This window comes from Cavia porcellus, unplaced genomic scaffold (genome assembly GCF_034190915.1).
Source record: "Cavia porcellus strain 051 isolate PalLab524CR breed Dunkin Hartley unplaced genomic scaffold, mCavPor4.1 scaffold_25, whole genome shotgun sequence".
Taxonomy (NCBI): domain Eukaryota; kingdom Metazoa; phylum Chordata; class Mammalia; order Rodentia; family Caviidae; genus Cavia; species Cavia porcellus.
Genome location: NW_026947508.1, coordinates 18571780 through 18597051, shown reverse-complemented (window position 1 = coordinate 18597051; position 25272 = coordinate 18571780). Strand labels below are relative to the sequence as shown.

Here is a 25272-nt window from a genome sequence, read left to right as displayed (position 1 = left end):
TTTTTAAATTTAGAAATTTATTGTTTAATCCACAAGCTTCATATAGCTTTAGTTTAAAAAAAAAAAATAAAATAAACAACAACAACAACAAAAAAAAGAGAAACCAAGACACTATTTCGAAGTCCGGGCCCTTCCAGCTTCCAAATACAAGAGCTCTGAACATTATATATCCCAATTGGAAGAATAAGACGAAAATATTAATGTAGCCATGACATTTCCAAAAAAAAAAAAAAAAAAAAGATTTCATGTAACTGAAGGATCGATCCTCCCTGGGACAGCTGACTGCCTTCACAAGGGGAGCGCAGGGAAGAGGGAGCTGTGAAGGAAGAGGAGGGGGAAGAGAAAGAATCCAATTCCAGTGTTCCCAATCCACTTGTTCCACATCCAGACCAACCTAGTGTCCTGGAAAACATGCTTTCATTTTTCTGTCTCAAACTAGAGCTCAAATCCTGATTCATTTCAGTAGCGACTCCACAGGCAACAGGGAAGATTGTGGCATTAGTATACTCACATATACTCTCGTGGTACTTCATCAGTGGTCTTATTTCTGGACAAGCTTACAAACCATACAAGGCTGGAAGCGTAATTTAAATGAGTATGAAGACTCAAATGAGAAAAAGTAAAGAAAACAGGAAAAAGGACAGGGGAAGCCCCCTGGGAATAGCCAGAGGCATTTAAAGAAACCACAAGAAAGCCAACAATACTTAAATCCCTTTTTTTAAAAAAGAGATTTTTTTTTTGGCTTAAAATATTTTACTCTAAATGAATTTATGTCAGCTGTCAATGAAAGAATGTCACTAATACACTGTGGATACCTTTGCAATGTAAATCCATGCCCCCCTTTTTTTACATGGTGAACTTCAACCTAGCAATTATTACAACAAATGTTATAGTCTAAAGCTCAAACACATTTTAGCAATTCTGAAATTGAATTGAGTACAAACCAAATTAAATTTACATCCTAACAAACATTTCCACCTAGGACTGTGGGGACACCTGAGCCTTCCGCATGGACCTCAGAGCCTTTTCCCGCAGGTGCTTCTCTAAGTCGTCCAGGTTATCTTCGGCTTCACTTTCAGTCTCCTGAAAAAGTCACAAGAACCAAGGTGCTGTTAGTGCGTGAAGTCCTGAGGCACCAGCGGGAGATACTGAGTCAAGGGCACAGTCAGGCTGTGCTGACGGCTGCACCACTCTGAATATACTAAAAAATAGTAACTATGCTTTAAATGGGTGAATTTATTTCAGTTATTTTCAAAATGGAGCTGGGGGTACAATTCAACAAGTATATACTTAGAATGACCATAAGCCTAGGTCTGATTCCCCAAATCAAAATAATTAGAAAATAAATCTTAACGGCATTAAGCCTTTTGGCAGCCCCTTTTGTTCCTATCCTTGGTCCCAGCAAATCTGGGCTCTAGGCAGGTCACCAAGAGACAGATTAGAATACAGCTGCCAGGGAGCCAAGCCCTGGGGAAATCGAGCTACTTCTCCAGATCCAAGCAAGGGTCTCGTGACCTTGAGGACAGAACGTGCCTGTGATACCTTCTTGGGTTCCGGAGCCGCCTCGGGTTCTTCCTGTGCTGACGTGGTTGTGGTGGGGGCGACGGCTGCAGGGGCTGTGGGAGCCACGGCGGCTGCAGCCACCGCCTTTTCCTTCTTGTGTTTTTTGTGCTTCTTGTGTTTCTTATCCTTTTTGTGTTTCTTGTCCTTCTTTTTCTTCTTTTTCTTCCCACCTCCCTCTTGATCAGAATTCTAGAAATCCAGAAAAAAAAGTAATATAATCTATCTGATTGGAATTCTGTTCTAAGGAAAGAACATTTTATTTCCTCAAGGCAATACTGAAATGGACAAATCTCTTGAGTTCCATGAAGGCTTAAAGACAGGGAAAAAGGTTCTAGGCCAGCTGCCAAGACAATCGTTCCCAGAGATAGGAAACACTTAAAAGCTTAGGTACACTCCACATACAGTATTCTAAGAAGAGCAGGTGGCTTGAGGGTAACGGACTCCTAAACTAATCCCAATTAAGTTTACATCAAGCCAGGTGTCCTCACTTTATGTGAGCCGGGTCACCAGGCATGGAGTCAAGGGTTGGCTCCAGACGAGCTCACTTCCACCTTCTGAGCTTGGGGAGTGGATGGGAACGCTGTGCCCATCGCTGATGTTGCCTGCCTACTGGCAGAAGGCCTTCACACCTTGGTACCTACTGGTCTAAACACATGCCCGTAGGGGTGCTTTGTCACTGTCTGGGCTTGTCTCTCTTTACAGTGGAGGCAGATTTGTTCATCTTTACTGCACTGAGATGTTTCTCAATTTCTGATTGGCTCACATCCCAATAAACCTTGTAGTCCTACTGTAAGCTCAAAATACGCAGCCTGAAAATGCACTCAACATACCTTGTAGTAGGGACATGGCTTAACCTACCTTAAATATACTCTGATCACTTATAATGAGTATAAATGGGCAAAATCACCTAACACAGAGCCTAATTTATGAAGTAATCTATCAAATACCGTACTCAAGGTGAAAAACAGCACAGTAGTTCTGATCACTAATCTGTACCAAGAACAAACCTCAAAGTATGGCTTTTGCTGAATGCACACGGCTTTCACACCCATTGCAAACTTAATCTAAACTGAACCATCCGGAGCCAGGAATTGTCCACGAAGTTTTTGCAAAACATTTATAATCTTATAGTTTTTTAGTGCTACAGCTTGGGTCCAGGGCACTGAGCTTCGCTCCCAAGCCCTACTAACTCCTTAAATTTCACATTTCTAAGCAATCACTTAAAATTCTTCACAATCCATCAGTTAGCTTGCACAATTCAGTCAACTAACTACTGACTACCTAATACAGAAATGTGTTCAAGATCAGTTTTATGACTCACATGGGGAAAAACACTAACCCACAGTGTTTTAATATTCTAGTACCATATTTTCTGCTTCAAAATAACCACATGCAAATTTATAAAGGATGCCCAAATGAGGCAGATACACACCCTGGCTGGTGATGGGCTTGGTGTTGGGCTTTTAGCCTTTTTGACTGGTACCGCTGGTGACCAGTTTGTAGAGGGAGATTGAGACTGGACAGGGGATGGAGGTGCTGGGGGCTTTTTAGCTGGTTCAGGAGATCCAGAGACGGAGCGAGAGGATGAAACCCTTCTCACGGACTGTGGACTTGGTGAGGCAGCCCTAGACGCAGAGAAAAAATATGAACAGTACTGAGAAAAGACAGTTCTTCAAAATAATCAACTATATTGCACGTGCAGTCAAGTCACCGACTTGGAGCTTTTCACAGCATTTAGTCTGCCAGTTCTTTTTACCAACTTTCACAGAGCTCCATCCCAAGCCCTTTTAAGGTATTACCAAGTCGTTTAATTGCCCAGCCTCTGCCCTCCCAGAGTATCAGGGTTATAGCTGCTGCCACTAAGCCAGGCTCATTTATCAAACTTACATCATGTAAGTACTGTGCCCTAGTCTTCTTCCCACCTGTGTTCATGATGCTATCCGTATGAAATTAGTAAAGCCAATTATTTATTGTACCGAAGACTAGTTTTATCTGTATCACATACTGTAAAAACTGTGTACATTGCACCAGTTTAGTTTTAGAAGGATGTCTCTTAAAAAAACCTCGTATTGCCAGGTGTAGTGGTGGATGCCTGTAATTCCAGCATTCGGGAGGCTGAGGCAGGAAGACTGCCGTAAGTTCAAGCACAGCCTGGACAACATAGTGAGACCTTCTCAAAACAAAACACCTGATACTACTAAGAACCAGATATTATTGTGTGGCATTTAATTTTCACTGCATAAAACTATTCTCAAAATGGAAAAGAATTTCTGAATATTATCTAAAAGATTGGGGGGGGGGGCAGAGATCCAACTCACGACCTCATGCTTGCCAGGCAGGTGCTTATGCCACTGAGCTAAAATCCCTGGCTCCCTAAAAGATATTTTTTAAAAATAATTTATATTCATAGCTTATTCCTTACTGTATCCTTTCAATAATGGGAAGTTTCCTCATAAAGAGGCATGCAACTAAGTATTCTTAACAAACAACAACAACAAAAAAGCATAAAATAGTTTTACTTTTTTGTCTTTTTAAGTTCTGGAGTTCTGGAGACTCTTCTAATAGGCCTGGTACTCGGTGATGGGGACTGCCTTCTTTGGGGTGATGCCGAGGTTCCTCTTCGAACAGGAGGAGGACTTGAGGTCTGAGGAACCCGAGGCCGCGGGGAAGGAGAATGTCGTTTGTTTGGCTGTGGTGAGCGGGTCTCCCTGGGAGCACGGCTTGGGGAAGACCCTTTCCTATGCTTTGATGAGAGAGAAGGCGAGCGTCTCTTGGTGGCTGGGGAGCTTCTTTGCTTGGGAGGTGGAGAGGGGGAGACTCGGCGCTTTGGTGGTGGGGATGGTGATGCCCTTCTCTTAGGAGGGGGCGGGGGCGAAGCCGTTCTTCTCTTTGGAGGTGGCGATGGAGAGTACCTCCTCTGTATGGGAGGAGAGTATCTTCTTGGGGAAGGTGAGCGCCGCCGAGGGGGAGGCGAGGGAGTCCTAAGAAAAACACACACCATTAAGCTGCATGGCCCAACAGGAACTGCACAATGAATGCAAAAAACCAGAGTAAACAATAGCTACCCTATAGTTAGCACTGTTTCTAAGTGGGTAAGACATTCTCTTATTCTCAGTTAAAAAAAAAAAAAATCACAAAATCAACTGTGAGGTCCATCTGTCACCATATGACCACTAGCTAACTGCAGCAGCAACTCTTGACCCCAGCCAAGTCCGTCAGAAAGTATGCCATAAAGGGCTAAATCACGCGGTGTATCTGGGTTCTGTATTAATAATCAGAGTTCACTACACAAGTTTTAAAGATACTTCTATTTCCTTTCAAAGAGAAATGTCCCATTTTCTGTCTCAAAAGACCACTTTTCAATGGAAGTCAAACACCTGGCACAATGTATCTCTGTGAAAGCCCAACCCAGCCTTCCTTGTAATGTGCAATTCTGACATAACCCATGTAACCTTTTATGAACCATACTAGAACACAGCATTTAGGCCCAACTGTTTAATAGTCTCTCAGGTCTTTCAGATGTCCAGCCTTTCAAAATAAATTCCTATCCAGAATCATGTCAACAATGAGCCAGTTTTGGAACAATATTGTGGAGTTTGGTTTCACAGTTCCCCTTCGGTATTTAGTAACTGCAAACCTGTTTCCTGACCTGAGAAATGGCAGTACCAGCTACCACGCAAGGTTACCTTGAGGACTACAAGTAAAGTTTCTAAGGCACCTAACACTTTTCCTGGCACATAAAACGCACTGAAGAATGGTAGGCAGCCATTGTATTTCTTGGCAATGTGTTTCACCAATGTTGTTAAAATATCTTTTCCTTACTTTAAAATAATTCTAGATGTACAGAAGATTTACAACAATGAAGATTTTCCACAAACCCATGTTAATAAATATAAAAAAGATAAAAACTATCCTCTATACTTAGTATTAATCAAAATATTGATAATGACTCCATTTTCCACTAATAAATGTTTTCTCTCTGAACCAGGATCCTAGATCTCCTTAGTATCTATCAAAGTGTGCTTGTTTCCTGGACCAACATTCCTGAAGAGCACTGTAAGTTTACAGAATGACTTTCAATTTGGGTTTGCCTGGCATTTCCTTAGACCAAGTCCTACGTATTGCTATAGCAAGAATATTACAGAAATTTCCAGAAAGCATGTGATGCCAGTATGAATCAAGGAGGGTGCTAACGCTGGTAATTTAAAGAGGCACCTATCTGCCGTGACTGTATAGTATAGTCCGTGTTTTCTTTCTGTAGTCACTAAACAGCTAACCCAACCACTTACTTAACATCTTTATGTTAAGAATGTTACACATTCTTCAAAGTGTAATCTGTGGCTTATGTAGTTGTGCAAGTACTGCCACTCCCCACTCCCGCCCAACCTTTATGCCACTAATCTCCTTTCCATTTCTATAGATTTGTATGTTTTGAGCTTTTCACGCATGGACTCATTCGTATCAAAGTACGCAGCCTTTTTATGACCAGGTGAGCACTGTGACTGCGGCTCTAGTAAGAGAGCCCCATCAGTTTCAGGGCTGCTCCACTGGCATCTGCAGGTACCTTCGTCGTGGCGGTGGTGTGGGCGATCTGCGCCGCCGAGGAGGAGGAGCTGGAGAAGGAGAGCGGCGCCTTCTGGCGGGTGGAGGGGAGGGGCTTCTCCTTCGTCTACCACTAAACCAAAGAATTACAGTTGATTTTTGAGTTAGTGGCATTTATAATTAAGTGCCCCAGAAAACACACTTTTAGTTACTATTAACTTTTTCAAATGATAGATCAAGAATGTAGGTAGGATTCAACATTTACATGATGTTGATGATACACAGCTTTACAAAAACAATCTGAAGACTATTACGCACTCCCCTTTAGTCAGGAGGCGCACTGTAAGCACTGGAGAAACTGACACTTTTGCCTGCCAGGTGTTTTCTGGAAAGGCTTTACTGGTGATGCTTAAACTCCTTGGTGGGACCTACTGCTGTACAATCTCTAAGATAAAAATTTTAAATGTTGATAGATGCCAATAGCTTAACACCCAATTTGGGGGTCACTGCTACAGGTTCTTAATGTTTAAAAATGTATCTCCATTGTCTGAGTTGTACATACTTTCCTAAAAACAACAGTCCAAAGACAAATGACCAACGCTGTTATAGGAACAAAGCCACCACTGGGCCAATGTGGGTTAATATACAGTTGAAACAAAAACAAAGATGAAAACAAAATGCAGAACAAATGTCAGATGTGGTGGCACACACTTGGAATTCCAGCACTCTGGCAGGTGGAGGCAGAAGGAACACCAAGTTTAAACCCAGCCTGGGAAACTTTGCCCTTGTCTCCACACACACACACACACACACACACACAACTGGGGATGCAGCTCATTGTGAAGGCTGGGTTTAATCTTTACTGCCATAATAATAACAATAATAATGAGTTGAGGCACATAAATCTAAATTCTGAACTCTGGTTATACAATTTAACTGATACAAATGCTGTACCACATTAAACAGCAGTCCTATGACAAACTTTATTTGAATACAGTGTTGCTTTGGTTCAAGAACTTAATTTGTTCTGCTATTTTGGAAAAAGATGGCCACATTTTTGTTTGTGTGGGGAAGACTGCCATGTTTGTTTGTGAACAAGCAAACCCAAAAACCCAGAGCTAAGGAGAACCTTATTATCTGATGCTTTCCTTAACTGGGAGGAAAATTTCCAATTTAATAATAGATTTAATTTCCTATTTTAGACTTGCTTATGGTTTATAGAAACTAATGCTGCATTTTGAATAGTTTACAAAAAAGTTAAAAATACGTATAAAATTTTCAAAACCAAGCTGGGTATGGTAGCATACACCTGTAATCTGAGCACTCAAGAGGCTCAGGCACGAGTATCACCCCAAGTTCAAGGCCAGCCTGAACTACATGGTGAGACCTCGTCTTAAAAAAAAAAAAAAAGTTAAAGCCAGCCCTATTTCTCCTCTTAAAATGATATTGAGTTTAAGTCCAAATAATTTTTCTCTAAATCCTAAGCAACTGATGGAATTTCTAATAGCACTGACCTTGAAGCTACAACTATAGTTTTTGTTTTGTTTTGAGACAAGGTCTCACATCTACTGTGTAGCCCAGGATGGCCTCAAACTTGCAGCAATCCTCCTGCCTCGGCCTCCTGAGACCTGGAGCATATGTCACCAGGCCTGGGGTAAAAATAAATTTTAAAAATGAAAAAAACAAAAGCACCCCGAAATGGGAGCAAGCAAGAGGTCAAGCAAGTGGCTGGGGGAAAAAACAAACAAACAAAAAAAGAGTACTGTAGCATCTAATTTATCTTTTAGGGTTTTTTTTTTTCTCCTTTATGGGGGATAACGCATGATCCTGCTCTTGCCAGACAGACAGGTGCTTACACCACTGAGCTAAATCCCTGGCCCTCTTCTAGGTTTTTACTTTTTATTATCAAGAATCAGCTTCCTCCACAATATAAATGCCCAGCCTTGTTCCACCACAAACGGTGCTCTGACTAGCTCCAAGAGAGGCTTTTTAAGAACACATTTTTGTTAATGAGGTTACCTAAAATGAAGCAGCTTCAAAATCTGAGATATAAACAGGACTGGGCAAACCGCTCAGTAGAGAGCTCTCCTAGTGTGCACAAGGCCCCGAGTTTGATGCCCACTGCTGCACCAAAAAAGAGCTTAAGTTTTACACAAGGACAAGCACTGGGTAAGAGCATCTCTAATCTGAAAAACCCAAATGCTCCATATTCTAAAACCTTATGAATACCTTATTATACCTAAAACTTCTTGCGTTTCACACTTTCAGATTGGGAATGTTCAACTGGAAAAGTCTATGCTAGTACTTTAAAATCTGAACAACTTCTGGCTCCCAGCATTTTGGATAAGATATTCAAGTTGTAATTAGAAATTGATTGAGCTAGGCATAGTGGTACATGACTATAATCACAGAACTAGGGAGGCTGAGGCAGGAAGACTGCTGTGAATTCCAAGGCAATTAGTTTGAAGTCTACAAACAGTTCAAGGCCAGTCTGAACTACACAGGGAGACCCTGTCTCAAAAAAACAAAAACAGGGTTTGGGGATTTAGCTCAGTGGCATAAGCGCCTGCCTTGCAAGCAGGTGGTCGTGAGTTCAATCCCTGGTACCGATAAAAACCAAAAAAGACAAAACAAAAACAAAAACAAAATTTTTTTTTCTTTATTGACAGCTAATGCCCTCCAAAAGCAGAAAACTGGTCCAGACAGACTAGTATGTATAATGTCAACAGTACAGTTCTAATTTCTGGCTTTTCGGAGTCGTGGTATATGTGCATAATCCCACTTCAGAAGTTAAAGCCAGCCTGGGCTACAAAGTTAAGGTCAGCTTGCACTACACATCACAAGATCCTGTCTCAAAAACAAACAAACGAACAAAAAAACAGTTCTAAGATTAGGCCTTGTCACTTTGTGACCCTAAGAAACTCACTTCCCCACACTCAGGTCCATGTACCTGTTTTCTCACCTATGAATCAGGTCTCACATTTGGCTCTGAAATGTTAATATTCAGTCACTAATATACAACACATGATGAAAAACTTTCAATAAAGACACAGCTGAAACCCTACCTGCACTTCCAGTATTTTTAAAGTTTCTTGCTTTTTCTTCAAGTTCGCACAAATACAAAGTCCCTCCACTAGATCTAAGGGGTTTAGATCACCTACTCTGGGAAAATACCTATACACTGCTCTAACTATGGGCACTTGTTGATGTAATCTGAAGAAATTTCTGCAGCAGTAGCAACCAGATATACAAAATGTAAATCTAAGTTCAAATGACGCTCTGAATTGAACTCCTACATACAATTCTCCCTCATCAGCCAGGCTACGAATATTCAAACCAAGGTAACTTAGGAAATTCTCCACAGCCACAGCCACTCTAAGCAGGGGATATGGGCACCGACAGGAAACTTCATCACTAACTTTGGTATGAAGTCCTAATTTACAAAGTAGTATCTAACCAACCTTTTAGTCACTGGCGATTGCCATCGCTTTCCCATCTGCATCCTGAGAGCAGCGGAGAAAAACAAATGTCAAGAATTCCATTCACTAAATAATTTATTTCAACGGACTTAAAGTAAACTGATGGAGACATTTTTAAGTTTTCAAAGATATTCAGGTGTTAATGCTATTACATTGGTGGTTTGTTCTCCCAGTCATACACATATTTAACAGTGCTTCAAACTTACCAATCTTTCATTCAATACTAGTAACTACCAACAAAGTAAAACAAAGACTCAAAATTATGAAACCCAAACAAAATCTGACCTATCAGTTAACCAGATTCTAGAATAATCTTGCAACCCACCCTTTAAGTTATGAACTTCATTATAACTACATAGCATCAGCAAAGACCATTAAACAAAATCATTACCGAGGAGAAGTCTCTTTCTGACGTTTTCGTGGCGATGGAGATGCACTCCGGGAAGGGGAATGTCTCCGCCGCCTGCCCACCTCACCATTTTTCACATGGGATCGCTTGGGTCGTTCATCTTCAGAGGAAGACGAGGAGCCAGAGTCTACAATTACACAGTAAAGGCATATGATACACACCATCTGCGCTTAGCAGAGCCTGTCCAAATCTTGAGTACAGCACAAGTAACATGTATACAACCCCCAAGTTTTGGACCAAGATAGAATCCATGTATACTCAATGACTTCAAAGCCAAGCCTACGTTACTATATAGGATCATACAAAAAATCACTTCCATAGTACAATCCGATCAGGCATCAATGATACTATAAGAACATCTCTTAAAGTCTAGTGATTTCCCAAATAACCAAGTGAGAAAGCATCTCAGAAACTAACTTGAAGCCTGTTACTCTAAGCTCTTAAGGCTACTGTAGGATGGTCTGACCTGTATTCCCTATAAATGAAACGCCAGAGTACATACAGCCTACTCATCACAATTACCAAATAAACTAATAAGAACAGAGCACCTGGATGGAAGAATCAGGTTCCTATGCAATAGTATTTTTTGTTTGTTTCTGTAGTTAGGATCTTGCTGTGCTGGTCAGGGTGATTTTGAACTAACTAGTCTAGGCTGGGTCTCAACTTGTGGTCCTTTTGAGTCAGCCTCCTGTGGAAGATTCTCTTTATTTTTTTTTGGTACCAGGAATCAAATTCACAACCTCACACTTGCCAGGCAGGCACTGTGCTACTGATCTACATTTCCTGGCTGTGGAATAGTTTTTAATCTAACAAATCCAATTCTAATTTTATTTTACAGATTTATATGCATTTATATACAAGGAAAAAAAAATCTTAGAAACCACCTTAACAATTTTTACAATATACATAATTTATTATGTCAGTTGTCTATCGTCAATAAATCATGGTATATTCTTCTTTTTTTTTCATTTTTTTGTACCAGGGATTGAACTCACAACCTAGAGCTCACCAGGCAAGTGCTTATGTCGCTGAGCTAAATCCTTGGCCCGGCCCTTATGGTATATTCTTATAAAAAAACATTGTGGCTGGTGAAAGAATGAAGACTCCTAAGAATAAACAAACATGTTCCACATATATAGTGAAAGTGTCCCCCTTTTAAAGTCATGTATCTCTGGATATGCACCAAAACTTTCTGAATAACAGCTTTTGGTGGATAAGATTGGGGGACTGGAGAAAAGTATTGAATCTTTCCTCTTTTTACTCACTATGTAACCCAGGCTGGCCTCAAACTCATAGCAATCCTCCCCCTCAGCCTCCCAAGGGTTGGGATTACAGATACGCACCACCAAATATAGCGTAACTGTTCCATTTTTAAACAATTTTGTCCCTCCAGATTTCTATGTGGCACAAATATTTCTCTGAAGTATAATCACTACACACTGATGGATAGTTATTGTTTAAGCATTTGTTACTTAAAAATGCAGGCTGAAGAGCTCATCAGTGCCATACCAGATGAAGACTGCTGGTTCTGTCGTCTGTACTGGCGTCTCTGCTGCACAGAATCGGCTGCAGCCATTTTGCCACCTTTATCTTCTTCTGAAAGATGGACACATTTAGAAAGTGTTTCTTTAGTTACCCATACAGATAATTTCAACATTATAGTCTCTTTAACCTTTATCTGATTGGGTCAGGCAATACAACTATGATATAAAATCAAAATAACCTTATTTAGGAATTACAGGTTGGGCTGTAAGTCAAACAGTTAACTCTCAGAAATCTATATATTTCCCCATTTCAAAGATGAAACAAACTCAGATAATTAATTATTTAAACAAAAAAATTTGTTAGTTACAGCTGGAGATTCCAACCAGGTCTAACTTCAATCTTAGTTCTTCCTCAGTAAGCATAACTTAAAGTTCAATCAGAAAGAAGTGACCAGATATGCAAAGGTAAAATCAACCTAAAAAGAAAACCATAACAAGACTTACCAGATTCAGATAACTCTACTTTTCTAGGCTTTGGTGCTGGTGATGGTGATTCTCTTTTCTCAGTACCTTTATGTTTTGTCACTAAAAACAAAGCAAAACCAAGAAAACCCCCACTTACATACAATAAGGACAATACAAGAAGCCCTCCTTTTTTTGGTATTGGGGATTGAACTCATGACCTCACACTTTCCAGGGAGGTGCTTGTGCCACTGAGCTAAATCCTTAGCCCAAAAAGCCTTCTTAATAGTACAAAAAAAGGTATGTCTATTCCCAAAAAGAATTTACTAAGAATTTGCATCTTAAGCAGAAAAAATTTTGTATGTTGGTTAAAAAACTTCAAAACTGTCTACAGTGGTTTGCTTGAGCTTCAAAAAGAAGTTGACAGTTATGAGAAGCTGAGAACTGTGATAAGTAGAACGAGCTCTATGTTATACTGAACTCAGGAAAATAAATCTGAGTGTAAGTCAATTACCACAACCTAAAACAAATACATATTCAAACTTCAGAGACTCTTACCAACACAGCTTTCAAAAAACCACTACATAAACACACATCAAAACAAAATGCCACTACACACCCACACACAAAACACCACCAGGCAGTAAAGATACCACAGATAAGCAACCGACAGGCTGGGCAGTGGCACACACTAGTACCCCAGCATTCTAGGACGCTGAGGGATGAAGGGTAGAAGTTTGAGCCCAACACAGGGAATTAATTTAGCAAGACCCTGTAACTAAATAAAATTGCTGCAGATGCAGCTCAGAGTTAAGGCTCTGAGTTCAATCCCTCCCTTGGGAACCCGACCAAGAGTCCCAATCATCAGTTTTATGAATGCAGCGAGAAAATAAAAAACAGCCAAGTACAGTATTCCATTAATGGCTAGGAAGTCAATGTCTCTGGATTGGCCTCCTCCCCTCTCAAAGCAGCCACTGTTTATTAGGCGTACACAGTAATGGGCTAGCGAAGGATTACAATTCATCAGAAGACAAAGACTCAAGATGGCATAGATAATCTTAACGCTTAAAAGTATCTTGACCTGGAGTACAATCCTAAAATGACTCAAGAAGGCGTAGATGATTTTATGCTTAGAAGAGTCAACAGGAAATCTCAAGATGGATAGTACCACTAATTCCAATCCTTCCTTTTATCCACAGGGAAATATGCAGAACTAGCTTCTGTGAATCTGTAGTCCTCAACATAAAACCAAACTAATGAAACTAACAGGAAGATATTTGGTCCCCAAAAGATGAATAATTAGCCACCCAAAAGCACCATGCTTGTTATGCTGCACCACCTATGTTCAGAAGGACATGGGAGATTTAAGTTAATATCCAGATGATCACAATTATAAAAATTACTCAAAACTTTCAATACAGCTCTGCACTGAAAGGAGCAGGATTACCTGATAATCTTGTAACTAATTATAAGGAAAAACTACGACAACTACCTCTTAATGGCGGACCTCTGACGTATGAACTCACCGTGTTGGTTCCCAGGGCTGGTTAGGCCTTCACTACACAGCCTTCAGTCTCTCTGCTGTCTACACGGCAGATCTCAAGTGTCCTTACAGACACAATGGCCAGGATTTCTCAATTAACCCCAGCAGGAAATGAAGCTGTAATGCTCCTCCCAGAGCATTACATTAACCCTCTTTAAGGGTTAAATCTGTATTTGAGACCATCTAATCAGGGCTTCAACTTTTGACTTCCAACAACCACTATCTCTGCTTACAGTATCATTCCATTACAACCAAAATGGTAATTATATGCAATGATAACCATTAATCATGCAGGTTAATTTGAAACACCTCTAGTAACTAAATCTATAAACGATGTGACACCCCAGAGATTCCTATTAGTTTTACATGATAAATGCAACTATCATGGGTTGTTTAGTTCAGACTGCAGTTGAAACTTATCAAGAACTGCAACAGCAGCAAAATCACAATCTCGCCTTTGCTAAAAATACTCAAGCTGAAAATACCTTTTTCAATGACCAGAACTTTGTTAATTGTCCTACTTAATAAACCATTTGGACAGATCACTGGTTTGGGTAAAGAATCATTAGCATCTAATTAGCATGAATTTTGATAGTAGGCATAGATTAAAACATGTACTTTAGCAAATGTAGAGAAATGAAACAAATTAAAACATTTTTTAACTATTTGAGACTATTTTCTAGTCCATATCCTCTATTTTTAAGAGTAATCCTCAATTCCTATAAAAAGACATATAGAACTCAGTGGCTTAAGTGTCTGCCTGCAAATGCGAGGTCACCAGTTTGATCTCTAGCACCAAAAAAAAAAAAAAAAAAAAAAAAAAAAAAAAAAAAAAAAAGATATACAGTTATCCATAAAGCCAAACATCCAAGTTTTCACCTTTGAGAACTGTTTCAAAACTTGTTTTGGAAGTTGCTTTTTAGATATAATACATTTTCCTCTAAAAAAAAGTTGTTAAAAATATGGATATGTTTGCAAGATAATTGGTAAATGCCTACTTAAGCAAATATTTTTTTCCCAACGGAAAAACACATTTGATGTTTTATCATGATTTCAGTTTTCACTAAGCCAACTGTATTTAATCATTGTCGTGCTACAGTTTGACACGAAGTCAGAAAATCAAATAGGCAACTCTAAAAACAGAATTTTAAATTTACTTCAACAATCCTATTTATCAATCTCTCAAATGCCCAAAAGATCACTTATAAAGGCAGGCCACTTTGTGACCAGAAACAGTAAATTATGTGGTAAGATTACTTTTTTGTTTTGCTGAGACAGGGTCTTACTATGCAGTTTAGCTTGTATTTGTGGCAGTTCTCCTGCCTCAGCCTCTGGAGTGCTGGAATTATAGGCACGTGCCACCACACCTGCCAATACAGTGTATTTAATACGGCTACATTTACTTAAATAAATTAGGAATTATCACTACCAGAGGGACAACCACCCCTGTGAAACATTTCATTGAACACTTTCCCTCTCCTTCCCACTTCTTTGGCACACAAACAGCAGAACCCTTGAACCCTGATTATTCCACAGAATACAAACGTGAATCCATCACATTTCAGTGGTCCCACTGTTCTGATATTAAGTGGAAATCACAATGAAAGAATTTCTAAAATTGTACTTTTAGCCTCCTTTAGCAATCAAAGGCATTTTAGGATAGGAAAGCTAAACAAAGTGTATTATTCCTGGCTAGCTGACCTGACCAAGTCACTTAATCTAAAAACCTATTTCTTGATAACATTCTCTAAGGTCTTTTCCACCTTTTGATTTTCTTTAGAGGGCCGAGATCGTTTTAATTACATTAAAAAAAAAGGTCATTCCTATAGCTCATATTATATTTAGCTTCACAGGCTGTAACAGCCTCTGACTACACAGCCTAGAGCATGTTTTTGGCAAGGTTTTGTTGGGATAGGGAAACTGTTTCAGGACCCACAAAAACACAACTAGTCCCTTGTCCTCCACTGTTACTTTTCTCCTATGCACATGTCTCTTTGCTAACAGCATAAACCAAAACATAAGAAGCTGGCACCTGTTCAACCTCATTCATTCATTCATTCATTCATTCATTCATCCATCCATCCATCCATCTCCATCCTTTCAGTTTTTTGAAACAGGGTCTCACTATGTAGCTTAGACTAGCCTTAACTCACTATTACAGCCTAGGCTGTCTCCTAGTGGCAATCCTCCTGCCTCAGTCTCCCATGTGCTGGGACCTTTGTAACCTCTTTTAAAAAGATAACTATCGGAGGCTGGGGCAGACAGATTGTTTCAAGTTCATGACCAGCCTGGGCTGTCCAAGGCCAGCCTGAACTGTAGTGAGAACCAGTCTCAAAAAAAAGGTAACTAATAATTCTTAGCAACTATCCTATTTTAACAAGGATTTACTTCTTGTGTTTAGCAACTGTTACAACCCTATGGCTGAGATGAAAATTAGAACCTGAGTTCTTACAAAGCAATACTAGAAACATTTGAATTTCTCCCCTAGGGAGCTTTCTGGTTCCAGACAAAGAAAATATTCAGAAGTGCAAACCTCACAGAAGACAAAGATCAGTACAGAGAGCATCAGACACTTAGACATGACTGGAAATCATGAGTAGACTAAAATTCTCTAATATTGAACAAAAAATTTATGAATGTATATATAAAAAGTGATACTGAGATTATCTCCCATAAATGATCATATCTTAGTATCACCAAATAAAACTTTCAGTTTAAAAACAAACAAAAACCCAGGCAGGCACACTGGCGCATATTGGGGAGCTGAGGCAGGAAGATTGCCAGAAGTTGAAGGCCAGCCTGGACCACACAGTGAAAACCTATCTCCAAAAACCAAACCACCACCACCATCAACAACAACCAAAAGAAAAATAAAACACACATTCCCTTTTTTTTTGGTACCAGGGTTCAAACTCATGACCTCATGCTTATCAGGCAAGCGCTTGAGCCACTGAACTAAATCCCTGTGCTCCCACATTACTTTTCACAAGGGTGAGGTTGCCATTATAGTATTTGCTAGTCCTCTTACTTCCTCTCTGACAGCTAACTTTTTAGGGGGCATGGGAGTTGAGACAGGGTCTCACTATGTAGCGCAGGTTGGGGCTGAACTCACTGTGATCCTGGTACCTCAGTCTCCTGAGTGCTAGGATTACAGACATGTGCCACCATGCCTGGCTCTCACAGTTTATCTATGCCTGCACTACAAAGAGCGCCGCTTCTCCAAATATCATCACACTGCGGAGTCTGGGGGAACGAGTGCAGCATGAGCGCACAGCAGCAGGGCGACTAACTAGAAATTTCAGTCTCCAGAGGCCGACTATGGAAATTCTGCCAACATTCATTTGCTTATTTCTAATCTGAAAACATTAATGTCAACAGAACACCAGCATGTTAACCTACAGATTGCTCTTTAAAATGCAACCAGTACCACGGCACTTTTTATAGTCCTGCCATTCCTCTCTTTGTCTTTCAGCCTGTATATATAATTTCAGCCCTAACCACCACAGATTATTCAAGAGTCCTAAAGTTTTTCACATTTAGTATTAAAAGCAGTATGAAGGCCCTGGGTTCAATTCTCAAAACACACACACACACACACACACACACACACACACACACACTCTCTTTACTCGGACTAAACAGATTTGCACTTGCTTAGCAGGATCACAGATCACAAATTCCTGAGAAATCAATCTACAGAATGAAGGACAAGACTCAGAAGAATTTCACCTAGTGCCTAAGTTAAAACCAACAAACCCACACACCCAAAAACCACAAATTTTTAAGAGGACACTGTGTCCTCTCCTTGGAAATACAATGTGGCCAAAAGAGAAGTAAAACAGAGTACAAAATCTTCTAATTTCAAAAGAAAAGTCACCAGGAAATATAGGGTTAACTGGTCTCAATAATAAAACAAAGCCTTATCGTTCAACACAAACTCCGATGAGTGACCGCAACTCCAAGAGACTATTGCTGGGCAAGTCCAAAAGCAAGTAGCTTTTACAAGTAAACTCTTAATGAAGCCCAACGATTCAATACAGGAAAGAAACATAAGCTAAAAGGCAAACTTATGAAGAACCTGCTTCATATGGGGGGGGACGACACTACACTCTTTGTAGCCTAAGAGAACAATATTTTTATGTGATTTTTACCTTTACCTGAAGTTCTCCCTGGAGACACAGAAACACGGCTTTTTCTTGTGCGGTTTGACTGCTGGGGTGTTGGGGAATGACGAGTTTTTGGTGGTGGAGTAGCTGGAGGTGATGGTCTGTGCCTTCGCCTTGGAGGACTTGCTGAAGGAGACAGCCTACGAGTTTTTCGAGGGGGACTAGAGGTCCTCTTGGGAGGTTTCTTTGGTGGTGACCGGGAACGAGATGATGAGGATGATGAGCTACTCCCAGACAAGGATGCTGATGAGCGCCTTCTTCTGTGGAATAAAGCATGTGTCATATTCACGAACTGCATATTCACAAAAAATGACCTTATAGATACATATAGTTTACACAAAAATATAGCTATTTTTAATCCAACTTTTGAGTTTATGTAGCTAAGCATATAAATGAGTTTTTAAAAAAATGAGAAACAAAACCAGAACCTAACACAGGAAACAGCTAGTTCTGAGACTAAATAGAAATAACTTTTGTGATGTTTCTGAGTTGTCTCTCAAGTTATAAAACTTGTTGAGTGCTATGTAATACAGTAACTAACCAGTCTCTGTTCTTTAGGAATGACCTTAGTGTTTTGGAGTTTGCAATCAAAATTGAGTGTAAAAGTATTTTTCATTCAATAACACAACAATGAGCAACCTTTATTCTGCATTTTTAGAAAAAGCTGCAAGATTAGGAATTCATTTAGCTACATAAACTTAGAAGCAGGGGCCTCTCGAATTCTGCGGCAAAATCTGTGGTTAAGTTTGGTTGCAATTATGTGTACCTGCAGAATTCACCTTTGGCAGAAGAATTCCTGAGAACCTGAAAAAAAGAAACCCTACCTTAAGTGTGAGATTAAAAACTGGCTGAAAGGGAATCTTACACAATCTGTAAAATATTTTGACTGTTAAATGGCTTAGTTAAGCACAATTAAAACATGCTGTTTGCAAAACTCCAATAGAAGAAATAGCTGTTTCCACTAATTTTGTAATATACTAGCATTATTTTCTCCTAAAGAGAAATAAGCAATTTCAGAAAATTTTTAGAAAAGTGTAGTAACTGAAATGACTAACCATTTACATTAATAGTCTCATTGTAAGGAGCAAAATCAAGTCTGCAATTCTAAATAGTGGCAGTAAGTGTTCGATATAACTTGACAACCTCTTCCTCCCAAAGTAAGTTTTTTGTTTTGTTTTTCTTTTTTGTTAAGTATGGAGCTCTATAGAACCTAACTGCAGAGGTAAATTTCACTGAGGTTATTTGATATTTTCCCTCTTTACTTATATTTGATTTGTTTCCCTGAAAAGAAAAAAAAAAAAAACAAAAAAAACAAAAAAAAAAACTTAATTACCCTCCCGCAAAAAAAGAATTAACCCTAAAAAATCTTGTCCAAGGCTGGGGTGTGTAGCTCATTGGTACTCATGACTGAGACCCTGAGTTCAATCACCAGCGCACACAAAAAAAGGAAAAATCTGTGCAAAATTTAATCTTAAATTTAGTCATAGCTCTTTTTTTTTTACCGGGGATTGAACTCACGACCGCCTGCTTGCAAGGCAGGTGCTTATGCCGCTGAGCCAAATCCCCAGCCTCTCGTCATAGTTTTTTCAAAACAACCAACATGTATTACTGAGATGGCACAAATCAGGCATGGTGGTGCATGCCTATAATCCTAGCACTCAGGAGGCTGAAGCAGGAGGCTGAAGCAGGAGTTCAAGGCCAGCCTGGGATACACAGTGAGTTAAAGGCCTAAACATAGTAAGACCTTGTCTCAGAAAACAAACACAAACAAGTCACAAAAACTGCTACCAGTGCTCCAGGTCTGTTTGGGGAGATTTAGTTAATTTTTTTGTTATAAGGCTGGCCTTGAATTAACAATCCTCCCGTCTAATCCTTCTGGTAGGGGGTTACAGGTGTGCACCACTATGCCTGGCTAGTATTTATTATTTTAAAATTCATAAATGTAGCTGACTTGCACTGTAATAAGCCACTTTTCAGAAGTCAGTGGCAAGTCAAAAGGAAGATGGCCAATTCTCTTACTTGGTAGAATTTCTTAACCAAGTCCTAAAAATAAAGTACCTTACAAGGTGGTGAATTTCGTGAACCAGCTGCACTAAACACTTCTCACAACTCATAAACAGCATTACACTTCAACTACAATGGGTTCTTTACAAGACAATATCCTCTAAGATCTTTCTGCCAGTGAGATAATACATTATCCCAAAATAAAGATTATCCTAAAGTGTCAAAATTTTTGACACTTCCAAACTAAAACAACGGAACACCTCACCTCCTCACTGGAGATCTACTCCTCCTATGCCTCGGAGGAGGCGGCATGCGTCGAGGTGGAGTTCTTCTTCGAGGAGATGGTCTCCTTCGCGGGCTTGGCCGCCTTCTAGGTGAGTATGATCTGCCATAACAAACACAGTTCAACTGAATACACATCGGACAAAGAATTTCTTTAGTTTTTTCAATCACTGCCTTTTCTTTCTGAGACAGGATTTCACTAGATAGTTCAGGCTGGCCTCGAACAGTAACCCTCCTGGCTCAGCCTACCAATGGGATTACAGTTAAGACCACCATGCCAGGCCCCAATTACTAAATATTTTTTCCCTTGTGTTTTTGAGACAGAGTCTTGCTATGCAGTTCAGGCTGGTCTCAAGCTCACTTTGTAGCTCAGGCTGGTCCTAAACTAGCAATGATTCTTCTGCCTCGTCTCCCAAGTGCTGGGATTACAGGCATATGTCACCATGCCACGCCATAATCATTCAACTTTAAAAATAAAATTTTTGAACTTTTTTTTTTTCCCTAAATATTTTCTTGAGTGAAATTTTTGAACTTTTGAGACAGGGTCTCACTGTACCCCAGTATGGCCTTGGACTCACTATGCTCCTATCTCAGCCTCCTAAGTGCTGGAAATACAGGTATGTATGTATCACAATGCCTGGCTTAAAAACAACTTCTAAGAGTCACAATTTTCAATTCACATATGCATTTTTATGGTACACAGAAAAACAAGTTTATAAATTCCCCATGTAAGTGCAAACAACAACACTGCTATTAAATATTTTCTACTATTTTGAAATTAGTGAGACAAGCACACTACAATCTGAGATGCAGGTTGATGAGAAGGCTACAACTCACCTTGATCTGGACCTATGGCGCCGTCTTGGCCGAGTATGAGAAGGCGAGCGGGAGCGGGTCCGTGACCTTGACTTGGAGCGTGACCGGGATCTTGGCCGGGTCTTCTCCTTTTCTTTTTTGGAATTTTTTTCTGGAGAAGGTTCTTTAGGTTCTGGCATGGGTTCAGGCTTGGGAACTTTCAGGATATCACTGTGAAAACAAAAGCTTATTTTTTTCCTACTCTTTTACTCAGTCACTGAAGTCAATACAATGAAATCACATATTTCTCTTTCAAAAATGGGCTCAAAATCCAGGAGACTTCTTTTTGGCTCCAAAAGAAACACACAGGTCAATAGCATACAAATTCTAACTACATACATATTTTAAAAATACAAAATTGTTCTCAATATACCAGGTGTGGTGGTGCACGCCCATAACCCTAGCACTCCAGAGGCTGAGGCAGAAGGATCACTGAGTTCTAGGTCAGTATAGGACACATACTGAGTTCAGAGTCAACCCGAACTATACAGCAAGACCCTATCTCAAAGACAAAAAAACCTGAACAAAACAAAAACAAAAATCAATTTACAGTATATATCAGAAATGATGTAACAGACAGCAGTCACCTTTGTGGGGGAGGGATTCTTATATTCTCCCATACAATTCCTTCCTTTTCTTGATAAAAGGTCTCACTATGTAGCCCAGGTTGGCCTGGCACTCACAGCAACCTTTCTGCCTCAGCCTCTCAAGTGCTAGAATTACAGATATGAGTTACCAGCAGCTGTCCCATACAAATTTCAATTTACTGAGTTGATTTTACAACTTTATGAATGAAAGCAGGGATGTCAAATTTGCAGGAATTACTCAGTCTAAAACAGATAGTTACAGAAGTATGTACTTGCCTAGTAGATGTGGCCTCTTGTACTGAAGGTTCTTTTACTTTCACGGAAGGTTCGGGGAGCTCTGGAGTCTTTTCCTTTTTCTCTGGAGCAGGGGTAGGACTCCGGCTCTTGGTTCTGTGACGGGGAGACCGAGAGTGACTGCGCTTTCTCTCTCTCCTGACAGGGGAAGACCGTCTTCTAGGGGAAGGAGATCTGGATTTGCGTCTAGGATAAAAGCAAGTTTTTCAGGTTTTTGAATAATGTGGATTGGAAGAGATCAAAGGGAGAAAGATTAACCTTATAAGTCATACCATTAATTAGTCTAAGGTTTCATAAGGAAGGTATCTGTCAGGTATTTGACAGAGAAAGGACCAAGAGAAAACCAGAGCACAAGCAAATGAAAGATAACATCCTCAAGTGCATCAGTTACAAGAAAAAAGCACTGACTTGGAACTCTAGACTTGACTTTTTTTGGTACTGGGGATTGAATGCATGACCACGTGCTTGCAAGGCACATGCTTATTATGCCGCTGAGCTACTAGACTTAAGATTCTTAATCATCCCCAGGTACTGTTTCTTTCTGAGGAAAGAAAGATGCTCAAGAATAAAAAATCAATCCTAACATAGTAGTGTTCAGATACAGACAGGTAACACCACCTGTCTCAGCAGGCAGAAGCTCCACACGTCAAAAACACAACTGGTGCAATTAAGGCGGTATGCTCAAAAGAAAAACACCAAAACTTGCATAAGTTACCTTTTGGAGAAGAGGAAAAACCCCTTTCCTCTTTAATAGGAATTTGGGTAACTTGAAAATGGTATTTCTTATTTACAGTGAAACAAGACCAAGTCCATCAATAGTCAAATTGTTACCATCAGGATTGATGTTTACCTCTAGAAATACTACTTCTCTAAAGAGGTTTTAATATCAAATACAACCGAAAGGACAAAGAATGTTCCTCCTCCTCCCTTTATGTATTAATTCTAACAGTGATTTACAAATGAAATACAAAAAATCCTAAAAATGAGAAGCCTAATGTAATTCTCACCTCTTACCACAAACATAGTAGAAGCTGAGTCGTGGACTTAAAAATGTGAACCTAACAATAGTCTCATTGGAAGGAAGAAAACAAATAAATGATCTGAAGTTTGGGTTCAGTACAACCATCTAAGGAAAGCAGAACAGGGAATTAGGTAAGTATTATATGAATGGCTGAGTACAGATTTCTAATGAAAAGGAAAACAGAAAGAAAAAAGAATGAGCCAGAATACAATAAAAAATTAAACACTGTATTTAAACTAAAGCAATATAGGAAAAGCCTCAATTTTTATTTAGAAATGAAGAGCTAGATAACTTAGCAAAATTTTAGACAGGATCATTTTAGTCAAATGATCGGTCTCAAAACATAAAAGATTCTTTTAATCTAGAGGCAAACCATATCTCAATCATTAAAATGGAAGAAAGTGCCTGAATAATGTTGCTAAATCTATCTTTTTAACTTTGAGATATATATGTCACAGAATTTAAGACCACCTAGAATGCCTATAAAAACATTAGATACACTTTCTTTATAGAATACCTTCTGGGGCTTCGAGACCGCTCCCTTTTTTCTCTACTGCTTTCTTTTTCTTCCTTATCCCTCTTATCTTTGTCTTCATCTTGCTTTTTCATTGATGCCAATTTTTCTTGTTCAATCTGCGAGGTCAGATTTTCAAAGTACACACAGTTGAGTGTTTGGGAACATGCAAACCAAAGAATACACATCTGATAAAAACCAATGTTACAAGTATCATTTCATCAGCCTTGTGTTTTGAACAAGACTGTTTCACTCACATGGCAGGCACACAGTGAAAACTAGATACCTGTTTATAAGCAAATACTTAAAAAAAAAAATTTATCTCTGTCTTCCTACATCAGCTTCTAGGGATAAGGGGCATGTATACCACCACAACAGCTACCTGCCCTTACTTTTTACATTGCTGTACAAGTTTACATTTAGTTTACCTTTTTTTTTTTTAGTATTTCTTTTAATACACTTGTACTTATAAGAATTATAAAACAATTTAACAAGTTACTGGACTCCAAGTCTTTTATTTGGGTTGAGGAATAGTGAATCACAACTAAATGTTCAAGTGCAATTATGCTAACACAAAAAGCAAGCAGGTGTGGTGGTGCACAACTATAATCCCAGCACTCAGGAGGTTGAGCCAGGAGAATCCCTGAGTCTGAGACCAGCTTGGGCCACATAATGAATTCAAGACCAGCCTGAACAGAGTAAGAGCCTGTTAAACAGACAAACAGTGAGCAGATCCCAATCAGCTCATGCAAAACATAGTCTTTTGAGTAGTCTCAAATGACTGTAACTAAAAACAAAAAGCAAGTAAACCAGCGGTATGGCACATGCCTGTAATCCCAGCACATGGGAGGCTGAAGCAGAAAGATCACTGTGAGTTCAAGGCCAGCCTGAACTGCATAGTGATACACAGTGAAATCCTCTCAAAAAGACCAAAAAAAAAAAAAAAAAAACCCAAAAGTTATTACCTGTCTTTGTTTTATTTCTTCTTTCTTTAGTTCTAGGAATGCAGTAGGGATTCCAGCGATGTTTTCTTGTGCACTTAACAGCAGGGGCCAAAGTTCTCCCATAAATTCTCTAGCATTTTTCCCATTCAAAAACCCAGTCAGGTTGATTTGCATCATTTTGGAATCTGGATTCTGCAAAAAGACATGACAGGAAGAAAAACAGGTTACTCTGCAACCAAACAAGCAACCTAAAATTCATTTAAATTAGTACTTTAAAATCTACCATAAGGGGCTTACATACATATATAGTCTTTACTATTTTAAAGTTTTCCCCAATAACTTCTCAGCAATAAAATCTCTAGCAGATTACCAAACTCTCTCTCTCTCTACTAAAAGCATCAGAGCAGCCTGTTAATCCTTTGTGGATTTTATAAGTAGTTTTAGACTGTATGGCTGTTAGTGGGCCTTATTTATCAACTTTAAAAACCATCATGAAACATCCACAAATTCTTGCATTTACTAACAAGAAAAATGTTTGCTTGACTGGAGAATTTCCCCCAATGAGAAATGGAAAAAAATATATAAACTGTTCACTTCTCTAACACTGTAGAAAACTTTCTATAAAATATCTATTGTTATGAAAACTAACAAGTTATGCATGCACTCTGTAACTTTTGAAGACTAAACTAAAAGCCTAACTAACACATAAGGAAAATCTATTATAACAATGCTTCAAATATCAACTGTCCACAAAGGGCTAAGAGGTCAAGATTTCTCCAAAAATAATTGGGTTTTTAAACACTAAATCTGTTGGTCAAGCAACAAGGTCCGTAGAACAAGCACAGCTCAATAGCACAAAGCAAGTACAGATTCCAGGTGTCTTCAGTTTCTTCTTGGAACCTTGGGGGTTTGGAATCGCCAAGTCCCCTGTAGAGAAAGATGTTCCCTTGGCTTGCTTCCGACTCCCTACTGCAACTCAACCACCTTGAGTTTAATGTTATATCATTTATCTAAATTGCAAAAGACGAACAAGCAATAATGAGTACACAACCACAAAAAAGAAAAGATTGTTTTAAAAAGTTCTAAACTTTAATCTCATGCTCACTACAAGGGGAATACTACC

The 25272-nt window shown here is 39.4% G+C and overlaps 1 protein-coding gene across 16 annotated transcripts in view; it reads right to left on the bottom strand.

Annotated features, from left to right (window-relative positions):
* Srrm1 (serine and arginine repetitive matrix 1) overlaps positions 1 to 25272 on the bottom strand; it is a 30933-nt gene continuing 5661 nt past the window's right edge. For 3 of the 16 annotated variants that reach the window (XM_063235771.1, XM_063235784.1, XM_063235785.1), the window contains 15 exons: positions 24171 to 24341; positions 23209 to 23324; positions 21653 to 21856; positions 20772 to 20960; positions 19918 to 20037; positions 17634 to 17908; positions 11982 to 12062; positions 11503 to 11589; positions 9976 to 10120; positions 9567 to 9608; positions 6128 to 6238; positions 4083 to 4544; positions 2996 to 3188; positions 1534 to 1752; positions 1 to 1083 (listed from right to left, as the gene is read on the bottom strand). In XM_063235771.1, coding sequence (XP_063091841.1) covers positions 979 to 1083; positions 1534 to 1752; positions 2996 to 3188; positions 4083 to 4544; positions 6128 to 6238; positions 9567 to 9608; positions 9976 to 10120; positions 11503 to 11589; positions 11982 to 12062; positions 17634 to 17908; positions 19918 to 20037; positions 20772 to 20960; positions 21653 to 21856; positions 23209 to 23324; positions 24171 to 24341 — 2520 coding nt within the window. In that variant the 3' untranslated portion in view covers positions 1 to 978. The remainder of the gene's footprint in view (positions 1084 to 1533; positions 1753 to 2995; positions 3189 to 4082; positions 4545 to 6127; positions 6239 to 9566; positions 9609 to 9975; positions 10121 to 11502; positions 11590 to 11981; positions 12063 to 17633; positions 17909 to 19917; positions 20038 to 20771; positions 20961 to 21652; positions 21857 to 23208; positions 23325 to 24170; positions 24342 to 25272) is intronic. The other 13 variants (XM_063235775.1, XM_063235773.1, XM_063235777.1 and 10 more) reach the window with 13 other exon arrangements.